At 44.3% G+C, this 24915-nt stretch overlaps 1 protein-coding gene across 1 annotated transcript in view; it reads right to left on the minus strand.

Moving 5' to 3' along the window:
* Positions 1 to 1877: 1877 nt before the first annotated feature.
* Positions 1878 to 24915, minus strand: part of LOC128698801 (protein lifeguard 1-like) — a 77622-nt gene continuing 54584 nt past the window's right edge. Inside the window, exons 2-3 of the mRNA XM_070098526.1 lie at positions 3002 to 3335; positions 1878 to 2174 (exon numbers count right to left, since the gene is read on the minus strand). Coding sequence (XP_069954627.1) covers positions 1878 to 2174; positions 3002 to 3335 — 631 coding nt within the window. The remainder of the gene's footprint in view (positions 2175 to 3001; positions 3336 to 24915) is intronic.

Consider the following 24915-nt stretch of genomic DNA (forward strand, 5'->3'; position numbering starts at 1 on the left):
TACCAAAAAATTTAGTTTTTTTTTCTTACCGAGAAATATTACATAATTCTGACAACATATTCGGATACGATGTTTCGCCATTTTCAAACACTACATCAAGGAACGGGTGGGGATTGAACCTATGACAAGTGAATCCTAAAACTTACAGGTCAGTGTGTTACACTTGGCCAGCTGATTCTAATAAGAGTCATCCAATTTGGTACAATTCTATGCACCATGGGGAGGTTAGCACGGGCCACCACTGTGACGACAAATGCGGGTTTCTATGATGAATCCCAAACCAGCGTGGCAGTGTCGTACTCTAGCTCAAGTCTCCTCAAGCACTGTGTTATAAGGGAAAGCTAACGTGGAGTTGTCGAGTACCTGTGTTTCCTGACTGCAGGAGCATCTCTCAAGCATCCTTGATGACTATATATGTATCTCTCAATATCACTCAACAGTGAGTGAAACATTGCATCAATAAAGAACTACTACACTATAATTATTAATAATGGTAGAATTACTGACAATATATTAGGTAAAAGGACACAGATGCAACTACTGTGACATTTTATCGTGGCAACGTTTCATTCTTGGTCAAGCCATAACAGCTGGAGAGTGCAACGTTGCCACAAAATGTCACATTAGTTACAGATGTGTCCTTTCACCGACACTACCATTAGTTCCCTAGTCACCATAATTTATAGTGTTTTGCTCTGATGTGTAAAGAATATGGTCTGACACCTCACCTCTCATCTAACATTCAATAACATGTATTATGAAGACATTCTGACATGCTGTTCAATTTCAGATCAACCCTTCTTAATTGCATTTCCCTAAAAAATCAAGGTTATATAGAATAAATTAATAAGAGAGCCTAGTGTATGTCACCTGAACAGGTGACATACACTAGTATATACAAGTATATATCTGTACTACTTGTACAGATATATACTTGTATATATAGTTATATATACAGTACTTGTAACAAGAGAGGTGTGGAAGTATTGCAGTATATTGTATTTTGTTTAGTATTTTATTATAATAAATGACGAGCGAAACGTGTTGACAACCTACTGGTAGTCACCAAGGCGTTGTGATTTACAGATTTTTTTCGCACCAAGGATGACGGTGCCGCATGACTAAGTGACGTTACTGTATATGATTCACAGAAACTCAAAAGGTGATTACTTATATTTTCTGATAACGACTAGTGACTTTCTCAACTTTAATATGGACAATATTATTTATGAAAACAGTAATTTAATGTAGTAAGTCTAGTTTAGCACACAGTAACAGTGAAAATCACGCAATTTGAGGACGAGCACTATCAAATATGACTTGAATTCTAGCAAAGCTTTGCAGAAATCCGCACATTACGATTTTATATACTTTTATTTACAGAATATGCCCACTAAAAAAATAAAAAAAAATATACTCAGACATAAAACTTGCTTAAAATGCTTATTTAAATTTCAATGCAGCAATGTGGTATGACTCACGATGGCTACATTATCATGGGAACAGGAATGTTAGCAGCAAATGAGATTCAATATGGTTTAGGTTGCTTGGGTACTAATCTAAATACGAATAGTAAGCTCTCCCATAACGCTCATATATAAAGTGCAATTTTTAATAAAAGATTTGAAAAGAGTACATCCAAAATTGAACAGCGCATGGAAACACCTTCATGGTAATTGCTACTCAATATTCCATGCACCTGTTTACTACCGTGATTACGAAAAAATTGTATCGTAGAGAGGAGCTTTATAAGACAGCTGACAGCATACAGTTTTAAAATTTATATTAATTTGCGTTTGCTTTAGTAAGAAACTATATTAAAGATAAGAACGACATCTATACTAATGTAGTAGTTGACCTTGATAAGATAGTGTTATTTAATCTGTGCTGCCTGAAAAAAATATGAGAATAAACATGAAGAGGTTAACTACGTCCAGGTATAAATTGAGTGTGGCAAACACGTATTCTCCAGATGTGAAGGCCAGCATGTGTCTGCCTCTTAGGATGAGCTGAGTGTCGATTACTAAATACAGTGAGAAAAATAGAGCTCCCAGGGAAGCATATAGCAGTCTCAGCACCCTGCTCCTGAAGATTACCGCAAAAATGGAAAACGTGAGGAGACAGACAAACAGCACTAACAGATGCCCGGCTAATACAGTGAAGTCCCATTTGGTCTGTTTGGGTGAAAAAGGTTAAACTTAGAAGATGAATTGTGGTATAGAGTCTTACATGTGAAGTATAATGAGCACTTGTAAATGCTCAATAATAACCCATATGGATCTCTTCTGGGATCTTCTTCATCCGATGAAGAGGGTCGAAATATACAGATGAATTAATCTTCTGAGTTTCTGTCTCCATGTGAGTTATCACTGAGCATTGTCTTACATGATAAATATATTACGTGATTACGTTAAATCTCAAGGAAAAGATAGTGATGTGAAAAAAAAATGTTAATACAGGACCTCCATACAAAGTGACTGCGATGGAAAAGGACACTTATTTACATTTTTGGATATTAATTAGAGACGTTATGTCCAGGACTGATGAAACCACTCGTGGCGAAACACTGTCTTCAATAAGTATCCAAAATTGTGGACAAGTGTCTTTCCAATAGTTTACGGGTATGAAGATACCCCAGCCAGGCGCTGTAACTCTTACTGGTTTAATGTGGGAAATTGGGTAAGGGAGATTTTCCTGGAGATAATAGGTATAAAATACAGACACGATGGAAAAATAAACACAGCAGCAGTATAATACTTTCCTTTATTGACTACGTTTCGCCCACACAGTGGGCTTTATCAAGTCACAAAGAGATTTATCTGGGTAACGAGTACGTTACTCGCTGTTGGGTGAAAGGTAAGACAATAAAGGATCCCATTATAATATGCATTTGTGTTGATTTTTCATGTTGACCGAAATCCATTTGCATAATCTTTTCCAACATGTAAAGTACATTATCTTTGTACAGCATAAAATAAATATAAAACTGACAACAACGAACCTGGAAGGAAAATATGGTGAGCGCCAAAGTCACTGCAATAGTGATACCAATGGCTGCTGCCACCTCCGTGGCCTCGTAGTATGCAGCGATACAACCCAGCAAGAATCCCTGGCAGATGGTGAAGCTGACCAAAGCGATGTAGCTGTAAGGAGTCTTCCTCTTCAGGTCACCACAGCAAAGAAGGGTGAGGAACCAGGCAAACATGAGGCCGAAGGCAGACCAAAACACTGCTGTGTTCGTCTTGGCAAATGTTTTTACCTCCGGCACCCAGATGAAGATGGCTACAATGCCGAAGGTGATGACCAGTTGAGCAGAAAGTAAACCATACACCTTCCTGAAGAAGAATTTCCATTATTATTGCTGTTATTTTTATCATTATTAAAGGGCTCTTGACCTAAGGAAGGTGAGCTATCTTCCCTTCTTCAGATCAAACTTCATTACCTCATAATACATAGGCACTGTACGACTCTTATTGGTTAAATATGGGAAATTGGGTGACTTTCTTTTGTGCCTAATAATGTTTTCTTACAGGTAAACTATAATATCTTCGTAGAGCATGAAATAATGAGAGCCTATCCTGGGAACAAGAAATTGCTGACTTTGTCTATCTATAAGTGAGACTCGTCACCCCACAGTAACCAACCACAAGACCCCCTAGTACTAGCCTTGCTGACCCCCTAGTACTAGCCTTGCTGACCCCCTAGTACTAGCCTTGCTGACCCCCTAGTACTAGCCTTGCCGACCCCCTAGTACTAGCCTTGCTGACCCCCTACTAGTAGCCTTGCTGACCCCCTAGTACTAGCCTTGCTGACCCCCTAGTACTAGCCTTGCCGACCCCCTAGTACTAGCCTTGCTGACCCCCTAGTACTAGCCTTGCTGACCCCCTAGTACTAGCCTTGCTGACCCCCTAGTACTAGCCTTGCTGACCCCCTAGTACTAGCCTTGCTGACCCCCCTAGTACTAGCCTTGCTGACCCCCTAGTACTAGCCTTGCTGACCCCCTAGTACTAGCCTTGCTGCCATCACAGAAGATATGAAGCAGTGTTGTGACACACCTGCCAGACGCTGCTTCAGTCACATGTTAGTGGTGGGAGACACTACTTCACAGTCACATGTTAGTGGTGGGAGACACTACTTCAGTCACATGTTAGTCGTGGAAGATACTACTTCAGTCACATGTTAGTGGTGGGAGACACTACTTCAGTCACATGTTAGTGGTGGGAGACACTACTTCAGTCACATGTTAGTGGTGGGAGACACTACTTCAGTCACATGTTAGTGGTGGGAGACACTACTTCAGTCACATGTTAGTGGTGGGAGACACTACTTCACAGTCACATGTTAGTGGTGGGAGACACTACTTCAGTCATATGTTAGTGGTGGGAGACACTACTTCATTCACATGTTAGTGGTGGGAGACACTACTTCAGTCACATGTTAGTGGTGGGAGACACTGCTTCAGTCACATGTTAGTGGTGGGAGACACTACTTCAGTCACATGTTAGTGGTGGGAGACACTACTTCACAGTCACATGTTAGTGGTGGGAGACACTACTTCAGTCATATGTTAGTGGTGGGAGACACTACTTCAGTCACATGTTAGTGGTGGGAGACACTACTTCAGTCACATGTTAGTGGTGGGAGACACTGCTTCAGTCACATGTTAGTGGTGGGAGACACTACTTCAGTCACATGTTAGTGGTGGGAGACACTACTTCACAGTCACATGTTAGTGGTGGGAGACACTACTTCAGTCATATGTTAGTGGTGGGAGACACTACTTCAGTCACATGTTAGTGGTGGGAGACACTACTTCAGTCACATGTTAGTGGTGGGAGACACTACTTCAGTCACATGTTAGTGGTGGGAGACACTGCTTCAGTCACATGTTAGTGGTGGGAGACACTACTTCAGTCACATGTTAGTGGTGGGAGACACTACTTCAGTCACATGTTAGTGGTGGGAGACACTACTTCAGTCACATGTTAGTGGTGGGAGACACTACTTCAGTCACATGTTAGTGGTGGGAGACACTACTTCAGTCATATGTTAGTGGTGGGAGACACTACTTCACAGTCACATGTTAGTGGTGGGAGACACTACTTCAGTCACATGTTAGTGGTGGGAGACACTACTTCACAGTCACATGTTAGTGGTGGGAGACACTACTTCACAGTCACATGTTAGTGGTGGGAGACACTACTTCAGTCACATGTTAGTGGTGGGAGACACTACTTCAGTCACATGTTAGTGGTGGGAGACACTACTTCAGTCACATGTTAGTGGTGGGAGACTCTACTTCAGTCATATGTTAGTGGTGGGAGACACTACTTCAGTCACATGTTAGTGGTGGGAGACACTACTTCAGTCACATGTTAGTGGTGGGAGACACTACTTCAGTCACATGTTAGTGGTGGGAGACACTACTTCAGTCACATGTTAGTGGTGGGAGACACTACTTCAGTCATATGTTAGTGGTGGGAGACACTACTTCAGTCACATGTTAGTGGTGGGAGACACTACTTCAGTCACATGTTAGTGGTGGGAGACACTACTTCAGTCACATGTTAGTGGTGGGAGACACTACTTCAGTCACATGTTAGTGGTGGGAGACACTACTTCAGTCACATGTTAGTGGTGGGAGACACTACTACAGTCATATGTTAGTGGTGGGAGACACTACTTCAGTCACATGTTAGTGGTGGGAGACACTACTTCAGTCACATGTTAGTGGTGGGAGACACTACTTCAGTCATATGTTAGTGGTGGGAGACACTACTTCACAGTCATATGTTAGTGGTGGGAGACACTGCTTCAGTCACATGTTAATGGTGGGAGACACTACTTCAGTCCCATGTTAGTGGTGGGAGACACTACTTCAGTCACATGTTAGTGGTGGGAGACACTACTTCAGTCACATGTTAGTGGTGGGAGACACTACTTCAGTCACATGTTAGTGGTGGGAGACACTACTTCACAGTCACATGTTAGTGGTGGGAGACACTACTTCAGTCACATGTTAGTGGTGGGAGACACTACTTCACAGTCATATGTTAGTGGTGGGAGACACTACTTCACAGTCACATGTTAGTGGTGGGAGACACTACTTCAGTCACATGTTAGTGGTGGGAGACACTACTTCACAGTCACATGTTAGTGGTGGGAGACACTACTTCAGTCACATGTTAGTGGTGGGAGACACTACTTCAGTCACATGTTAGTGGTGGGAGACACTACTTCAGTCACATGTTAGTGATGGGAGACACTACTTCAGTCACATGTTAGTGGTGGGAGACACTACTTCAGTCACATGTTAGCGGTGGGAGACACTACTTCAGTCACATGTTAGTGGTGGGAGACACTACTTCACAGTCATATGTTAGTGGTGGGAGACACTACTTCAGTCACATGTTAGTGGTGGGAGACACTACTTCAGTCATATGTTAGTGGTGGGAGACACTACTTCAGTCACATGTTAGTGGTGGGAGACACTACTTCACAGTCATATGTTAGTGGTGGGAGACACTACTTCAGTCATATGTTAGTGGTGGGAGACACTACTTCAGTCATATGTTAGTGGTGGGAGACACTACTTCAGTCATATGTTAGTGGTGGGAGACACTACTTCAGTCACATGTTAGTGGTGGGAGACACTACTTCAGTCACATGTTAGTGGTGGGAGACACTACTTCAGTCACATGTTAGTGGTGGGAGACTCTACTTCAGTCATATGTTAGTGGTGGGAGACACTACTTCAGTCACATGTTAGTGGTGGGAGACACTACTTCAGTCACATGTTAGTGGTGGGAGACACTACTTCAGTCATATGTTAGTGGTGGGAGACTCTACTTCAGTCATATGTTAGTGGTGGGAGACACTACTTCAGTCACATGTTAGTGGTGGGAGACACTACTTCACAGTCATATGTTAGTGGTGGGAGACACTACTTCAGTCATATGTTAGTGGTGGGAGACACTACTTCAGTCATATGTTAGTGGTGGGAGACACTGCTTCAGTCACATGTTAGTGGTGGGAGACACTGCTTCAGTCATATGTTAGTGGTGGGAGGTGGGAGACACTACTTCAGTCACATGTTAGTGGTGGGAGACACTACTTCAGTCACATGTTAGTGGTGGGAGACACTGCTTCAGTCATATGTTAGTGGTGGGAGACTCTACTTCAGTCACATGTTAGTGGTGGGAGACTCTACTTCAGTCACATGTTAGTGGTGGGAGACACTACTTCAGTCACATGTTAGTGGTGGGAGACACTACTTCAGTCACATGTTAGTGGTGGAAGACTCTACTTCAGTCACATGTTAGTGGTGGGAGACACTACTTCAGTCACATGTTAGTGGTGGGAGACACTACTTCAGTCACATGTTAGTGGTGGGAGACACTACTTCAGTCACATGTTAGTGGTGGGAGACACTACTTCAGTCACATGTTAGTGGTGGGAGACTCTACTTCAGTCATATGTTAGTGGTGGGAGACACTACTTCAGTCACATGTTAGTGGTGGGAGACACTACTTCAGTCATATGTTAGTGGTGGGAGACACTACTTCAGTCACATGTTAGTGGTGGGAGACACTACTTCAGTCACAGACTCTACTTCAGTATGTTAGTGGTGGGAGACACTACTTCAGTCACATGTTAGTGGTGGGAGACACTACTTCAGTCACATGTTAGTGGTGGGAGACTCTACTTCAGTCATATGTTAGTGGTGGGAGACACTACTTCAGTCACATGTTAGTGGTGGGAGACACTACTTCAGACACTACTTCAGTCATATGTTAGTGGTGGGAGACACTACTTCCGTCAAATGTTAGTGGTGGGAGACACTACTTCAGTCACATGTTAGTGGTGGGAGACACTACTTCAGTCACATGTTAGCGGTGGGAGACACTACTTCAGTCACATGTTAGTGGTGGGAGACACTACTTCACAGTCATATGTTAGTGGTGGGAGACACTACTTCAGTCATATGTTAGTGGTGGGAGACACTACTTCAGTCACATGTTAGTGGTGGGAGACACTACTTCAGTCACATGTTAGTGGTGGGAGACACTACTTCAGTCACATGTTAGTGGTGGGAGACACTACTTCACAGTCATATGTTAGTGGTGGGAGACACTACTTCAGTCACATGTTAGTGGTGGGAGACACTACTTCAGTCATATGTTAGTGGTGGGAGACACTACTTCAGTCACATGTTAGTGGTGGGAGACACTACTTGGGAGACACTACTTCAGTCACATGTTAGTGGTGGGAGACACTACTTCTGTCATATGTTAGTGGTGGGAGACACTACTTCAGTCATATGTTAGTGGTGGGAGACACTACTTCAGTCAGTCACATGTTAGTGGTGGGAGACACTACTTCAGTCACATGTTAGTGGTGGGAGACACTACTTCAGTCACATGTTAGTGGTGGGAGACACTACTTCAGTCACATGTTAGTGGTGGGAGACACTACTTCAGTCATATGTTAGTGGTGGGAGACACTACTTCAGTCACATGTTAGTGGTGGGAGACACTACTTCAGTCACATGTTAGTGGTGGGAGACACTACTTCAGTCATATGTTAGTGGTGGGAGACACTACTTCAGTCATATGTTAGTGGTGGGAGACACTACTTCAGTCACATGTTAGTGGTGGGAGACACTACTTCAGTCATATGTTAGTGGTGGGAGACACTACTTCAGTCATATGTTAGTGGTGGGTGACACTACTTCAGTCTTGGGAGACACTACTTCAGTCACATGTTAGTGGTGGGAGACACTACTTCAGTCACATGTTAGTGGTGGGAGACAGTCAGTCATGTTAGTGGTGGGAGACACTACTTCAGTCACATGTTAGTGGTGGGAGACTACTTCTACTTCAGTCAGTCATGTTAGTGGTGGGAGACACTACTTCAGTCACATGTTAGTGGTGGGAGACACTACTTCAGTCACATGTTAGTGGTGGGAGACACTACTTCAGTCACATGTTAGTGGTGGGAGACACTACTTCAGTCACATGTTAGTGGTGGGAGACACTACTTCAGTCACATGTTAGTGGTGGGAGACACTACTTCACAGTCACATGTTAGTGGTGGGAGATACTACTTCAGTCACATGTTAGTGGTGGGAGATACTACTTCAGTCACATGTTAGTGGTGGGAGACACTACTTCAGTCATATGTTAGTGGTGGGAGACACTACTTCAGTCACATGTTAGTGGTGGGAGACACTACTTCAGTCACATGTTAGTGGTGGGAGACACTACTTCAGTCATATGTTAGTGGTGGGAGACACTACTTCAGTCACATGTTAGTGGTGGGAGACACTACTTCAGTCATATGTTAGTGGTGGGAGACACTACTTCAGTCACATGTTAGTGGTGGGAGACACTACTTCAGTCACATGTTAGTGGTGGGAGACACTACTTCAGTCACATGTTAGTGGTGGGAGACACTACTTCAGTCACATGTTAGTGGTGGGAGACACTACTTCAGTCACATGTTAGTGGTGGGAGACACTACTTCAGTCATATGTTAGTGGTGGGAGACACTATGTTAGTGGTGGGAGACACTACTTCAGTCACATGTTAGTGGTGGGAGACACTACTTCAGTCATATGTTAGTGGTGGGAGACACTACTTCAGTCACATGTTAGTGGTGGGAGACACTACTTCAGTCACATGTTAGTGGTGGGAGACACTACTTCAGTCATATGTTAGTGGTGGGAGACACTACTTCAGTCATATGTTAGTGGTGGGAGACACTACTTCAGTCACATGTTAGTGGTGGGAGACACTACTTCACAGTCACATGTTAGTGGTGGGAGACACTACTTCAGTCATATGTTAGTGGTGGGAGACACTACTTCAGTCATATGTTAGTGGTGGGAGACACTACTTCAGTCACATGTTAGTGGTGGGAGACACTACTGGGAGACACTACTTCAGTCACATGTTAGTGGTGGGAGACACTACTTCAGTCACATGTTAGTGGTGGGAGACACTACTTCAGTCACATGTTAGTGGTGGGAGACACTACTTCAGTCACATGTTAGTGGTGGGAGACACTACTTCAGTCACATGTTAGTGGTGGGAGACACTACTTCACAGTCACATGTTAGTGGTGGGAGACACTACTACATGTTAGTGGTGGGAGACACTACTTCAGTCACATGTTAGTGGTGGGAGACACTACTTCAGTCACATGTTAGTGGTGGGAGACACTACTTCAGTCACATGTTAGTGGTGGGAGACACTACTTCAGTCACATGTTAGTGGTGGGAGACACTACTTCAGTCACATGTTAGTGGTGGGAGACACTACTTCAGTCACATGTTAGTGGTGGGAGACACTACTTCAGTCACATGTTAGTGGTGGGAGACACTACTTCAGTCATATGTTAGTGGTGGGAGACACTACTTCAGTCACATGTTAGTGGTGGGAGACACTACTTGGGAGACACTACTTCAGTCACATGTTAGTGGTGGGAGACACTACTTCAGTCACATGTTAGTGGTGGGAGACTACTTCTACTTCAGTCACATGTTAGTGGTGGGAGACACTACTTCAGTCACATGTTAGTGGTGGGAGACACTACTTCAGTCACATGTTAGTGGTGGGAGACACTACTTCAGTCACATGTTAGTGGTGGGAGACACTACTTCAGTCACATGTTAGTGGTGGGAGACTACTACATGTTAGTGGTCTACAGTCACATGTTAGTGGTGGGAGACACTACTTCAGTCATATGTTAGTGGTGGGAGACACTACTTCAGTCATATGTTAGTGGTGGGAGACACTACTTCAGTCACATGTTAGTGGTGGGAGACACTACTTCAGTCACATGTTAGTGGTGGGAGACACTACTTCAGTCACATGTTAGTGGTGGGAGACACTACTTCACAGTCACATGTTAGTGGTGGGAGACACTACATGTTAGTTGGAGATACTACTTCAGTCATGTTAGTGGTGGGAGACACTACTTCACAGTCACATGTTAGTGGTGGGAGACACTACTTCACAGTCACATGTTAGTGGTGGGAGACACTACTTCACAGTCACATGTTAGTGGTGGGAGACACTACTTCAGTCATATGTTAGTGGGTTTAATTTCCTCATGTTTACCATATCTGAGTAATTGAAATTTCTCATCGTTGAACTTCATATTGTTTTCTGCAGCCCACTGAAAGATTTGGTTGATGTCCGCCTGGAGCCTTGCAGTGTCTGCAATGGAAGACACTGTCATGCAGATTCGGGTGTCATCTGCAAAGGAAGACACGGTGCTGTGGCTGACATCCTTGTCTATGTCGGATATGAGGATGAGGAACAAGATGGGAGCTAGTACTGTGCCTTGTGGAACAGAGCTTTTCACCGTAGCTGCCTCGGACTTTACTCTGTTGACGACTACTCTCTGTGTTCTGTTAGTGAGGAAATTATAGATCCATCGACCGACTTTTCCTGTTATTCCTTTAGCGCGCATTTTGTGCGCTATTACGCCATGGTCACACTTGTCGAAGGCTTTTGCAAAGTCTGTATATATTACATCTGCATTCTTTTTGTCTTCTAGTGCATTTAGGACCTTGTCGTAGTGATCCAGTAGTTGAGACAGACAGGAGCGACCTGTTCTAAACCCATGTTGCCCTGGGTTGTGTAACTGATGGGTTTCTAGATGGGTGGTGATCTTGCTTCTTAGGACCCTTTCAAAGATTTTTATGATATGGGATGTTAGTGCTATTGGTCTGTAGTTCTTTGCTGTTGCTTTACTGCCCCCTTTGTGGAGTGGGGCTATGTCTGTTGTTTTTAGTAACTGAGGGACGACCCCCGTGTCCATGCTCCCTCTCCATAGGATGGAAAAGGCTTCTTGCAGTTCTTGATGAACACAGAGTTCCATGAGTCTGGCCCTGGGGCAGAGTGCATGGGCATGTCATTTATCGCCTGTTCGAAGTCATTTGGCGTCAGGATAACATCGGATAGGCTTGTGTTAATCAAATTTTGTGGCTCTCTCATAAAAAATTCATTTTGATCTTCGACTATCAGTCTGGTTAGCGGCTTGCTAAAAACTGAGTCATATTGGGACTTGAGTAGCTCACTCATTTCCTTGCTGTTATCTGTGTAGGACCCATCTTGTTTAAGTAGGGGCCCAATACTGGGCGTTGTTCTCGATTTTGATTTGGCATAGGAGAAGAAATACTTTGGGTTTCTTTCGATTTCATTTATAGCTTTCAGTTCTTCCCGCGATTCCTGACTCCTAAAGGATTCTTTTAGCTTAAGTTCGATGCTTGCTATTTCTCTGACCAGTGTCTCCCTGCGCATTTCAGATATATTGACCTCTTTTAGCCGCTCTGTTATTCTTTTCCGTCGCCTGTAAAGGGAGCGCCTGTCTCTTTCTATTTTACATCTACTCCTCCTTTTTCTTAGAGGAATAAGCCTTGTGCATACATCGAGTGCCACCGAGTTAATCTGTTCTAGGCATAAGTTTGGGTCTGTGTTGCTTAGTATATCTTCCCAGCTTATATCGGTTAGGACTTGGTTTACTTGGTCCCACTTTATGTTTTTGTTATTGAAGTTGAATTTGGTGAATGCTCCCTCGTGACTAGTCTCATTTTGTCGGTCTGGGGCTCCTCGCATACATGTCTGAACCTCAATTATGTTGTGATCTGAGTATATTGTTTTTGATATGGTGACATTTCTTATCAGATCATCATTGTTAGTGAATATGAGGTCTAGTGTATTCTCCAGTCTAGTAGGCTCTATTATTTGCTGGTTTAAATTGAATTTTGTGCAGAGATTTAAAAGCTCGTGTGAGTGTGAGTTTTCATCAGAGCTGCCTCCTGGTATTATTACTGCAACAATATTATTTGCTATATTCCTCCATTTTAGGTGCCTTAAGTTGAAATCCCCCAGGAGCAAGATGTTGGGTGCAGGAGCTGGAAGATTTTCCAGACAGTGGTCAATTTTTAACAGCTGTTCCTGGAATTGCTGGGATGTTGCATCCGGAGGCTTGTAGACTACCACAATGACTTGGTTTTGGTTCTCGACCTTTACTGCTAAAACTTCCACTACGTCATTTGAGGCATTAAGCAGTTCTGTGCAAACAAGTGACTCTGCAATGTACAGGCCAACCCCCCCCCCCCCCCTTTTGCCTGTTCACTCTGTCACATCTGTATAGGTTGTAACCTGGGATCCATATTTCATTGTCCAAGTGATCCTTTATGTGGGTCTCAGTGAAAGCCGCGAACATTGCCTTTGCCTCTGCAAGCAGTCCACGGATGAAAGGTATTTTGTTGTTTGTTGCTGGCTTTAGACCCTGTATATTTGCAAAGAAGAATGTTATCGGACTGGTGGTATTGTTGGTACTGGGGGGGGGGATTTTTTTTTCCGGCATTAGTATCTGTATCTGTTGGTTTGGAGTGGAGGCCATCGACTGTGGTTCCACTCCAGGAATGACTGGATTTGGTGTACGATTTCTGCCATTTCCTGCCAGTTTTTTTTTCCTTCCTGGCACTAAAAAACCTCTCCCTCTTGAGTGGCTGTGGCTACCCAGGTTTTCCCATGGCCTGGATGTTTTGTATCTTTTTGTCCCCTTTAGATGGTATGCCTGGCAATTTAAGTTAGTGGTGGGAGACACTACTTCACTGTCACATGTTAGTGGTGGGAAACGCTACTTCAGTCACATGTTAGTGGTGGGAGACACTACTTCACAGTCATATGTTAGTGGTGGGAGACACTACTTCGGTCATATGTTAGTGGTGGGAGACACTACTTCAGTCACATGTTAGTGGTGGGAGACACTACTTCACAGTCATATGTTAGTGGTGGGAGACACTACTTCAGTCACATGTTAGTGGTGGGAGACACTACTTCAGTCACATGTTAGTGGTGGGAAACGCTACTTCAGTCACATGTTAGTGGTGGGAGACACTACTTCAGTCACATGTCAGTGGTGGGAAACGCTACTTCAGTCATATGTTAGTGGTGGGAGACACTACTTCAGTCATATGTTAGTGGTGGGAGACACTACTTCACAGTCACATGTTAGTGGTGGGAGACACTACTTCAGTCATATGTTAGTGGTGGGAGACACTACTTCAGTCACATGTTAGTGGTGGGAGACACTACTTCAGTCATATGTTAGTGGTGGGAGACACTACTTCACAGTCACATGTTAGTGGTGGGAGACACTACTTCAGTCATATGTTAGTGGTGGGAGACACTACTTCACAGTCACATGTTAGTGGTGGGAGACACTACTTCAGTCATATGTTAGTGGTGCGAGACACTACTTCAGTCACATGTTAGTGGTGGGAGACACTACTTCAGTCACATGTTAGTGGTGGGAGACACTACTTCACAGTCACATATTAGTGGTGGGAGACACTACTTCAGTCACATGTTAGTGGTGGGAGACACTACTTCACAGTCACATGTTAGTGGTGCGAGACACTACTTCAGTCACATGTTAGTGGTGCGAGACACTACTTCAGTCACATGTTAGTGGTGGGAGACACTACTTCACAGTCACATGTTAGTGGTGGGAGACACTACTTCAGTCACATGTTAGTGGTGGGAGACACTACTTCAGTCATATGTTAGTGGTGGGAGACACTACTTCAGTCATATGTTAGTGGTGGGAGACACTACTTCACAGTCACATGTTAGTGGTGGGAGACACTACTTCAGTCACATGTTAGTGGTGGGAGACACTACTTCACAGTCACATGTTAGTGGTGGGAGACACTACTTCAGTCATATGTTAGTGGTGGGAGACACTACTTCAGTCATATGTTAGTGGTGGGAGACACTACTTCAGTCATATGTTAGTGGTGGGAGACACTACTTCAGTCACATGTTAGTGGTGGGAGACACTACTTCAGTCACATGTTAGTGGTGGGAGACACTACTTCGGTCACATGTTAGTGGTGGGAGACACTACTTCGGTCATATGTTAGTGGTGGGAGACACTACTTCAGTCACATGTTAGTGGTGGGAGACACTACTTCGGTCACATGTTAGTGGTGGGAGACACTACTTCAGTCATATGTTAGTGGTGGGAGACACTACTTCACAGTCACATGTTAGTGGTGGGAGACACTACTTCACAGTCACATGTTAGTGGTGGGAGACACTACTTCGGTCACATGTTAGTGGTGGGAGACACTACTTCGGTCACATGTTAGTGGTGGGAGACACTTCTTCAGTCACATGTTAGTGGTGGGAGACACTACTTCGGTCATATGTTAGTGGTGGGAGACACTACTTCGGTCATATGTTAGTGGTGGGAGACACTACTTCGGTCATATGTTAGTGGTGGGAGACACTACTTCGGTCATATGTTAGTGGTGGGAGACACTACTTCGGTCATATGTTAGTGGTGGGAGACACTACTTCGGTCATATGTTAGTGGTGGGAGACACTACTTCGGTCATATGTTAGTGGTGGGAGACACTACTTCGGTCATATGTTAGTGGTGGGAGACACTACTTCGGTCATATGTTAGTGGTGGGAGACACTACTTCGGTCATATGTTAGTGGTGGGAGACACTACTTCAGTCACATGTTAGTGGTGGGAGACACTACTTCGGTCATATGTTAGTGGTGGGAGATGTTATTGTTATTCTTGGTGTTGAACAGCGGTTTAGCGCCGATGTGGGTAGTGTAGGTAACAAAGATACGTCCGTATCTTTGTTAACTTAAATTAAGTCAACAAGATAACACTAACACACAATATTACCTTCATTAAGTCAACAAGATAACACTAACACACAATATTACCTTCATTAAGTCAACAAGATAACACTAACACACAATATTACCTTCATTTGTTTTCCATTTAATATAATACATTTACTTCATTACATAAATTCTCAATAATACACATTTTCATACATAACAAATTTCTGGTAATACAATACAACAAATACATTTTTTTTTATACAACATAGGTAGACTCTGTCATTTCTGGCGACTGGCAAGGACTGCCTGGCGAGGCCTATCTGACTTACCTCAGATAATAATCTCAGGTCAGTCCCACGAACTAACCTTCTCTCTCTCTCTACCTCAACACCATCACTCAGTTCTACCATAGAGAGAATTTAAGCCTAGATATGCTTACTCAATCCATTCTTTTAAAATATATTCACACAATGCCTTTAATTTCAGTAAAATCCGCATATTTCATTAAACTTCTAATACACCCCCCACACCTTATCTCTCATCTCCCTCTACGTCTCTCCTCTTCACATCAAGTGACAGTGTTGAGACTTAAATACTGTTCCTGCCTACTTTCTGTACTCGACTGAAGAAGCCTACTGTGTAGGCGAAACATTTCGGAATAAAGTTGCCTAAATGTTGCCTATGTGTCTTATCTACCAACCTGTAGGTATTGTATACCATTTGATAATCTCTCTGTCAGACACTGCAACACAATGGTATCTTGGTACAGAAGAGAAAACACACTGGACAACCTTTTCAAGTGAGAATTGTTTGATCTGAGAGGGAAGTGACCTCCCAGTGGCTACATTCTCACTACTACTACTCTGCACCTCTCCTTCCGACAGTATTTAAGTCTCAACACTGTCACTTGATCTTCAGTTAGTTCCAGACTTTGGAACAGAAATTCTCCAGGCTGAGGGACTGACAACCTCAAATCTACGACTTCAAGGGTGATGGACTGATTACATCGTCTTCACATCTCTACCTCTCCTTCCTACTTTCTGTACTAGACTGAAGAAGCCTACTGTGTAGGCGAAACGCTTCGGAATAAAGTTGCCGAACTGTTGCCTATGTGTCTTATCTACCAACCTGTCGGTATTGTATACCATTTGATAATCAAGTCCTCAGGTTGTCCTTTAACTCTATATATCCTTGGTTAGGCCTCATTTAGATTATGCTGCCCAGTTCTAGTCACCATATAACAGAATGTATGCAAATGCACTGGAAAACGTACAGAGGAGGAAGACAAAACTGATCCCATGTCTCACGAAATCGTAATGACACGATTGCAAACAAACCATACCACGGGTGGGGTTTGATCCCGCGGTCAGAGAGTCTCAAAACTCCAGACAGTCGCTAACGCGTCGGTCTGGAGTTTTGAGACTCTCTGACCGCGGGATCAAACCCCACCCGTGGTATGGTTTGATCCCATGTATCAGAAATCTTCCCTATGAGGATAGACTGAGGGCCCTGAATCTGCACTCTCTCGAAAGGCGTAGAATTAGGGGGGATATGATTGAGGTGTATATATGGAAAGCAGGAATAAATAAAGGGGATGTAAATAGTGTGATGAAAATTTCCAGCCAAGACAGGACTCGCAGCAATGGTTTCAAGTTGGAAAAATTCAGGTTCAGAAAGGATATAGGAAAGCACTGGTTTGGTAACAGAGTTGTGGATGAGTGGAACAAACTCCCGAGTACAGTTATTCAGGCTAAAACGTTGTGTAGTTTTAAAAATAGGTTAGATAAATACATGAGTGGGTGTGGGTGGGTGTGAGTTGGACCTGACTAGCTTGTGGTGCTGGGTCTGGTGCAGTGCTCCTTCCTTGAGTGGTGGTGACCAGACTGGGTGGGTCATTGGGCTAATCTGGGGGGGGGGACATGGACCTGCTCCGCATGGGTCAGTAGGCCTGTTGTAGTGTTCCTTCTTTCTTATGTTCTTATGTTCTTAAGGAAACACGTTCAAACGTTTTCACCCGTACCGGGGATCGAACCATGGATCTCAATGTGTGAGGTGAGTGCGCTACCAACCAAGCTACGGGACAGTAAAGTAGTAATACGTCATTCAGCGAGGTCTTTAACGTCAGAAACGTAATTAATACATCACAGAATGTTAGTGAACACCAGATATCAACATGATCGATCTAATTATACTGGACATTGTTTAATGTTAGTTTATCTGTTAAGTTATTAACATGTTATACTTGTAAGTGAAGCAGTCATAATATAACACTACGACGACAATCTCTTGTAATAATTGATCAAGTGAACTGTTAGCAGTGCCTCATTGTTTAATGGAATAACATTGTCGACGGTATTATGCACAAATAACTCGTAAATAAGAGAAACTTATGACGACGTTTCGGTCTGTCCGTGACCTAGAAGGCATAACTCTCGCTTCACACGCTTAGGGTCCGGGTTCGATTCCCAGCACAGGTAGAAACATTGGGCGTGTTTCCTTACACCTGCTGTACATGTTCACCCAACCAAGTGACCCCTGAAACACACTGGCCAGCAGTAAAATCTGGGTGTTAATGGACTGGTGTGGGTCGCATCCTGGGTGTTAGTGGACTGGTGTGGGTCGCATCCTGGGTGTTAGTGGACTGGTGTGGGTCGCATCCTGGGTGTTAATGGACTGGTGTGGGTCGCATCCTGGGTGTTAGTGGACTGCTGTGGGTCGCATCCTGGGTGTTAGTGGACTGGTGTGGGTCGCATCCTGGGTGATAGTGGACTGGTGTGGGTCGCATCCTGGGTGTTAGTGGACTGGTGTGGGTTGCATCCTGGGTGTTAATGGACTGGTGTGGGTCGCATCCTGGGTGTTAGTGGTCTGGTGTGGGTCGCATCCTGGGTGTTAGTGGACTGGTGTGGGTCGCATCCTGGGTGTTAGTGGTCTGGTGTGGGTCGCATCCTGGTTGTTAGTGGACTGGTGTGGGTCGCATCTATAACGGGCTTGTTTGGTATTCTGGTAGCGGGTGGTTAAATGATATACGTCTTCGGAGGCTTCTTTGTTTATTGATAACTAGTGTTGGGTTATACAGGCTTGTGTGTTTGTGCCCATGGCCCGGGCAGGGCCATGCCCACGAGAGAGAGCTGGGAGTACTTGTGTGTTGATGCCAGGCCGCTGTGTGAGTGAGCGCGAGGCAAGTCTGGGCATACTGAAGTGGCAAGGCCTAGGTGGCAGCACCAGCATAGCGCGAAATATGAACTAAGCTGGCAGACAGCATGGGCTGTCTGTGCAGACAGTACAGGCTGTCTACATATGCTCGGCCACCTACCGCGCGCCGTCCCGACGCGACAATACTGGTAGTAAAAGAAACTCGGTCTCTCTCTCGTAGGAACAGGGCACAGAACACAAAATAAAAACATATATATACATATGGACATGGAAAAAAAACTTCCTACAGGGAGGGAAGAAAAAAACATGGGGTGTGCTAAACATCGTGGTCAAAGGCAATGAGCGTCGATGGGCATCACTGCACGACTTCCTGCGTCTGGACAGATACTGAAACACGGGAGACATCGCTGCGGCTGAGCTGTGACATAACAGGGTACGGTCTCCTCTGGAACGGTGAAGCAGACATCGTAGGAGTCGCTGCAGGTTTTCACTCAACCTGGGGCACGACATGCTGGTGCCCTCGAGTGAGGCGTCGACAAAACTCGGCAACTGGGCAGGACTTCTGGCAAGCGACTCAGGAGGACACTTCACGACTGGTACTGTCGCTGGGCTGTCACTGCCGGCGAGCGTGGAGCAAGTTGTGGAGCGAGTCGTGGCAGAGACGACTGGGCGAAACATCTGGGAGTCGTAACATCATACACCAGACTGCAGTGAGAGAGCTAGCAGTCAAAGTGACATCTTCTATGTGCAGGCTGCTCACTGAAGCTTGTGACACGAGGCTGACACAGCGTGTCATTCTCTCGACAGTTGGAGTTATAGCAGAGGTTAGCCTAAGCGTCCCCAGACTTGTTTCTCTACATATAACTGCACTCTGACGGTCTGGAGGTGAAGTGAAACAAATCTCGATGGGAATCGTAGCAGGTACGATTCTACAGAACATCACGAGCGACGAGCATAAAAGCTTTCTGTACAAGAGGGCTCATACGCTCAGGGCTGAGTAATCAGCTGTCAAACACACTGGTCACACGGGTGACAACACAATGGTGCAACTCAAGGGTCTGACCACAGACCTCACTGGACACACGGAAACTTTAAAAACACACCGCTGTACATACGGTACACTAACATGTGAGAACACTGACTGAGAGGAATTAATTAACACACGACATATATCTTCTCTCAGTCTTCTCGACAATACTGAAATAATTACTAGAAACACTCGATGTTGACATCATGTGATGTCAGGCGTGATGTCGCAAGGTGACGTCAACAGCAGTGACGTCAACAGACATCTCGAGGTGACGTCAGGCAGACATCGTGAGGTGACGTCAGCAGACATCGTGACGTCATGAAGTCGGGCAGCGTCGTGGGTGGCGTCGATGTGATGCGGGCAGCAGACCACAGCATGAGGCCTGGGACATCTGGTAACTCACGTGGCTTTGTAGGTCTACGTGACATCGCCCACACCCACGTGACGTCGTGATCCACGTAGCTTCGAGTGGCCTCGGGCACTCGGATACACAGCACTGGCAATGAATTCATATGAAAAACAGCAGAAAACACAGCAGAGGGAGTGGGCAGTGGTGAGTAGTGTATGGTAGGCTGGTGGCGAGGAGCGTGCGTGAGTGTATGGCAGGGCAGGCATCTGGCCATTCCTCCTCCTCCTCCACCCACAAACACGTGGAGAAGCTCACACTGGACGCAGAAATCACCACAAAACTCACCTCTGGCTTGCTGAAACAGCTGTGCTGAGCTGAACAACAACAGCAACATACAAGTGACGCTGAACACGTGACTTGAGAAACAGCGTGGGACACTGTAGCATGGAGTCACTGGGACGCCACGTACAATTCTCGAAGAAATTCGACAAATTTCGGCTGGATCCTGCTTGTACCTGTGTCTGGATGCTCAAACATGCAGACACGACATCAGGATAACTCGTTGAGAGACGGATGCTTCTTGTGTAGGGTGATGAAGTGAAGATGACTTCATACCTCTTCCTCCCTCTCTCCAGGCAAACACAACTGCTGCAAGCACCGCTGTCACCATTTATTATGGGCTATTTGGTATTCTGGTAGCGGGTGGTTAAATGATATACGTCTTCGGAGGCTTCTTTGTTTATTGATAACTAGTGTTGGGTTACACAGGCTTGTGTGTTTGTGCCCATGGCCCTGGCAGGGCCATGCCCACGAGAGACAGCTGGGAGTACTTGTGTGTTGATGCCAGGCCGCTGTGTGAGTGAGCGCGAGGCAAGTCTGGGCATACTGAAGTGGCAAGGCCTAGGTGGCAGCACCAGCATAGCGCGAAATATGAACTAAGCTGGCAGACAGCATGGGCTGTCTGTGCAGACAGTACAGGCTGTCTACATACGTCGCATCCTGGGTGTTAGTGGACTGGTGTGGGTGGCATCCCGGGTGTTAGTGGACTGGTGTGGGTCGCATCCTGGGTGTTAGTGGACTGGTGTGGGTCGCATCCTGGGTGTTAGTGGACTGGTGTGGGTCTCATCCTGGGTGTTAGTGGACTGGTGTGGGTGGCATCCTTAGTGTTAGTGGACTGGTGTGGGTGGCATCCTGGGTGTTAGTGGACTGGTGTGGGTCGCATCCTGGGTGTTAGTGGACTGGTGTGGGTCGCATCCTGGGTGTTAGTGGTCTGGTGTGGGTCGCATCCTGGTTGTTAGTGGACTGCTGTGGGTCGCATCCTGGGTGTTAGTGGACTGGTGTGGGTCGCATCCTGGGTGTTAGTGGACAGGTGTGGGTGGCATCCTGGGTGTTAGTGGACTGGTGTGGGTCGCATCCTGGGTGTTAGTGGACTGGTGTGGGTCGCATCCTGGGTGTTAGTGGACTGGTGTGGGTCGCATCCTGGGTGTTAGTGGACTGGTGTGGGTCGCATCCTGGGTGTTAGTGGACTGGTGTGGGTCGCATCCTGGGTGTTAGTGGACTGGTGTGGGTCGCATCCTGATTGTTAGTGGACTGGTGTGGGTCGCATCCTGGGTGTTAGTGGACTGGTGTGGGTCGCATCCTGGGTGTTAGTGGACTGGTGTGGGTCGCATCCTGGGTGTTAGTGGACTGGTGTGGGTCGCATCCTGGGTGTTAGTGGACTGGTGTGGGTCGCATCCTGATTGTTAGTGGACTGGTGTGGGTCGCATCCTGGGTGTTAGTGGACTGGTGTGGGTCGCATCCTGGGTGTTACTGGACTGGTGTGGGTGGCATCCTGGGTGTTAGTGGACTGGTGTGGGTCGCATCCTGGGTGTTAGTGGACTGGTGTGGGTTGCATCCTGGGTGTTAGTGGACTGGTGTGGGTCGCATCCTGAGTGTTAGTGGACTGGTGTGGGTCGCATCCTGGGTGTTAGTGGACTGGTGTGGTTCACATCCTGGGTGTTAGTGGACCGGTGTGGGTCGCATCCTGGGACAAAACTGACCTAATTTGCGGGAAATGCTCAGCATAACAAGTGACTTTATATATAGAAGTATGTCACTGATGTCAACTATGGTCTGTATACCTTGTACATGTACTTGTATACCTTGTACATGTACTTGTATACCTTGTACATGTACTTGTATACCTTGTACATGTACTTGTATACCTTGTACATGTACTTGTATGCCTTGTACATGTACTTGTATATCTTGTACATGTAATTGTATACCTTGTACATGTACTTGTATACCTTGTACATGTACTTGTATACCTTGTACATGTACTTGTATACCTTGTACATGTACTTGTATACCTTGTACATGTACTTGTATACCTTGTACATGTACTTGTATACCTTGTACATGTACTTGTATACCTTGTACATGTACTTTTATGTCTTGTACATGTACTTGTATACCTTGTACATGTACTTGTATACCTTGTACATGTACTTGTATACCTTGTACATGTACTTGTATACCTTGTACATGTACTTGTATACCTTGTACATGTATTTGTATACCTTGTACATGTACTTGCATACCTTGTACATGTATTTGCATACCTTGTACATGTACTTGCATACCTTGTACATGTACTTGTATACCTTGTACATGTATTTGTATACCTTGTACATGTACTTGTATACCTTGTACATGTTCTTGTATACCTTGTACATGTACTTGTATACCTTGTACATGTATTTGTATCGCTCGTACATGTACTTGTATAACTTGTACATGTACTTGTATACCTTGTACATGTACTTGTATACCTTGTACATGTACTTGTATACCTTGTACATGTACTTGTATACCTTGTACATGTTCTTGTATGCCTTGTACATGTACTTGTATATCTTGTACATGTAATTGTATACCTTGTACATGTACTTGTATACCTTGTACATGTACTTGTATACCTTGTACATGTACTTGTATACCTTGTACATGTACTTGTATACCTTGTACATGTACTTGTATACCTTGTACATGTACTTGTATACCTTGTACATGTACTTGTATACCTTGTACATGTACTTTTATGTCTTGTACATGTACTTGTATACCTTGTACATGTACTTGTATACCTTGTACATGTACTTGTATACCTTGTACATGTATTTGTATACCTTGTACATGTATTTGTATGCCTTGTATATGTATTTGTATGCCTTGTACATGTACTTGTATACCTTGTACAGGTACTTGTATACCTTGTACATGTACTTGTATACCTTGTACATGTACTTGTATACCTTGTACATGTACTTGTATACCTTGTACATGTACTTGTATACCTTGTACATATATTTGTATACCTTGTACATGTATTTGTATGCCTTGTACTTGTACTTGTTTATCTTGTACATGTACTTGTATACCTTGTACATGTACTTGTATACCTTGTACATGTACTTGCATACCTTGTACATATACTTGTATACCTTGTACATGTACTTGTATACCTTGTACATGTACTTGTATACCTTGTACATGTACTTGTATACCTTGTACATGTACTTGTATACCTTGTACATGTACTTGTATACCTTGTACATGTACTTGTATACCTTGTACATGTACTTGTATACCTTGTACATGTACTTGCATACCTTGTACATATACTTGTATACCTTGTACATGTACTTGTATACCTTGTACATGTACTTGTATACCTTGTACATGTACTTGTATACCTTGTACATGTACTTGTATACCTTGTACATGTACTTGTATACCTTGTACATGTACTTGTATACCTTGTACATGTACTGGTATACCTTGTACATTTACTTGTATACCTTGTACATGTACTGGTATACCTTGTACATGTATTCGAAGAAATACTGATTACTATTATTATTACAAAGTGAAAATATTCCAAGACGGAGAGAAACGTTGTGAAAAGTTGGTGAGTTAAGTGTAAGTGTAGTTAAGGTGAGTTAAGTGTAAGTGTAGTTGAGGTGTTAAGTGTAAATGTAGTTGAGGTGAGTTAAGTGTAAGTGTAGTTGAGGTGTTAAGTGTAAGTGTAGTTGAGGTGAGTTAAGTGTAAGTGCAGTTGAGGTGAGTTAAGTGTAAGTGTAGTTAAGGTGAGTTAAGTGTAAGTGTAGTTGAGGTGTTAAGTGTAAGTGTAGTTGAGGTGAGTTAAGTGTAAGTGTAGTTGAGGTGAGTTAAGTGTAAGTGTAGTTGAGGTGAGTTAAGTGTAAGTGTAGTTAAGGTGAGTTAAGTGTAAGTGTAGTTGAGGTGTTAAGTGTAAGTGTAGTTGAGGTGAGTTAAGTGTAAGTGTAGTTGAGGTGAGTTAAGTGTAAGTGTAGTTAAGGTGAGTTAAGTGTAAGTGTAGTTGAGGTGAGTTAAGTGTAAGTGTAGTTGAGGTGAGTTAAGTGTAAGTGTAGTTGAGGTGAGTTAAGTGTAAGTGTAGTTGAGGTGAGTTAAGTGTAAGTGTAGTTAAGGTGAGTTAAGTGTAAGTGTAGTTGAGGTGAGTTAAGTGTAAGTGTAGTTGAGGTGAGTTAAATGTAAGTGTAGTTAAGGTGAGTTAAGTGTAAGTGTAGTTGAGGTGAGTTAAGTGTAAGTGTAGTTGAGGTGAGTTAAGTGTAAGTGTAGTTGAGGTGAGTTAAGTGTAAGTGTAGTTGAGGTGAGTTAAGTGTAAGTGTAGTTAAGGTGAGTTAAGTGTA

The sequence above is a fragment of the Cherax quadricarinatus genome, chromosome 62 (assembly GCF_038502225.1).
Source record: "Cherax quadricarinatus isolate ZL_2023a chromosome 62, ASM3850222v1, whole genome shotgun sequence".
Taxonomy (NCBI): Eukaryota; Metazoa; Arthropoda; class Malacostraca; order Decapoda; family Parastacidae; genus Cherax; species Cherax quadricarinatus.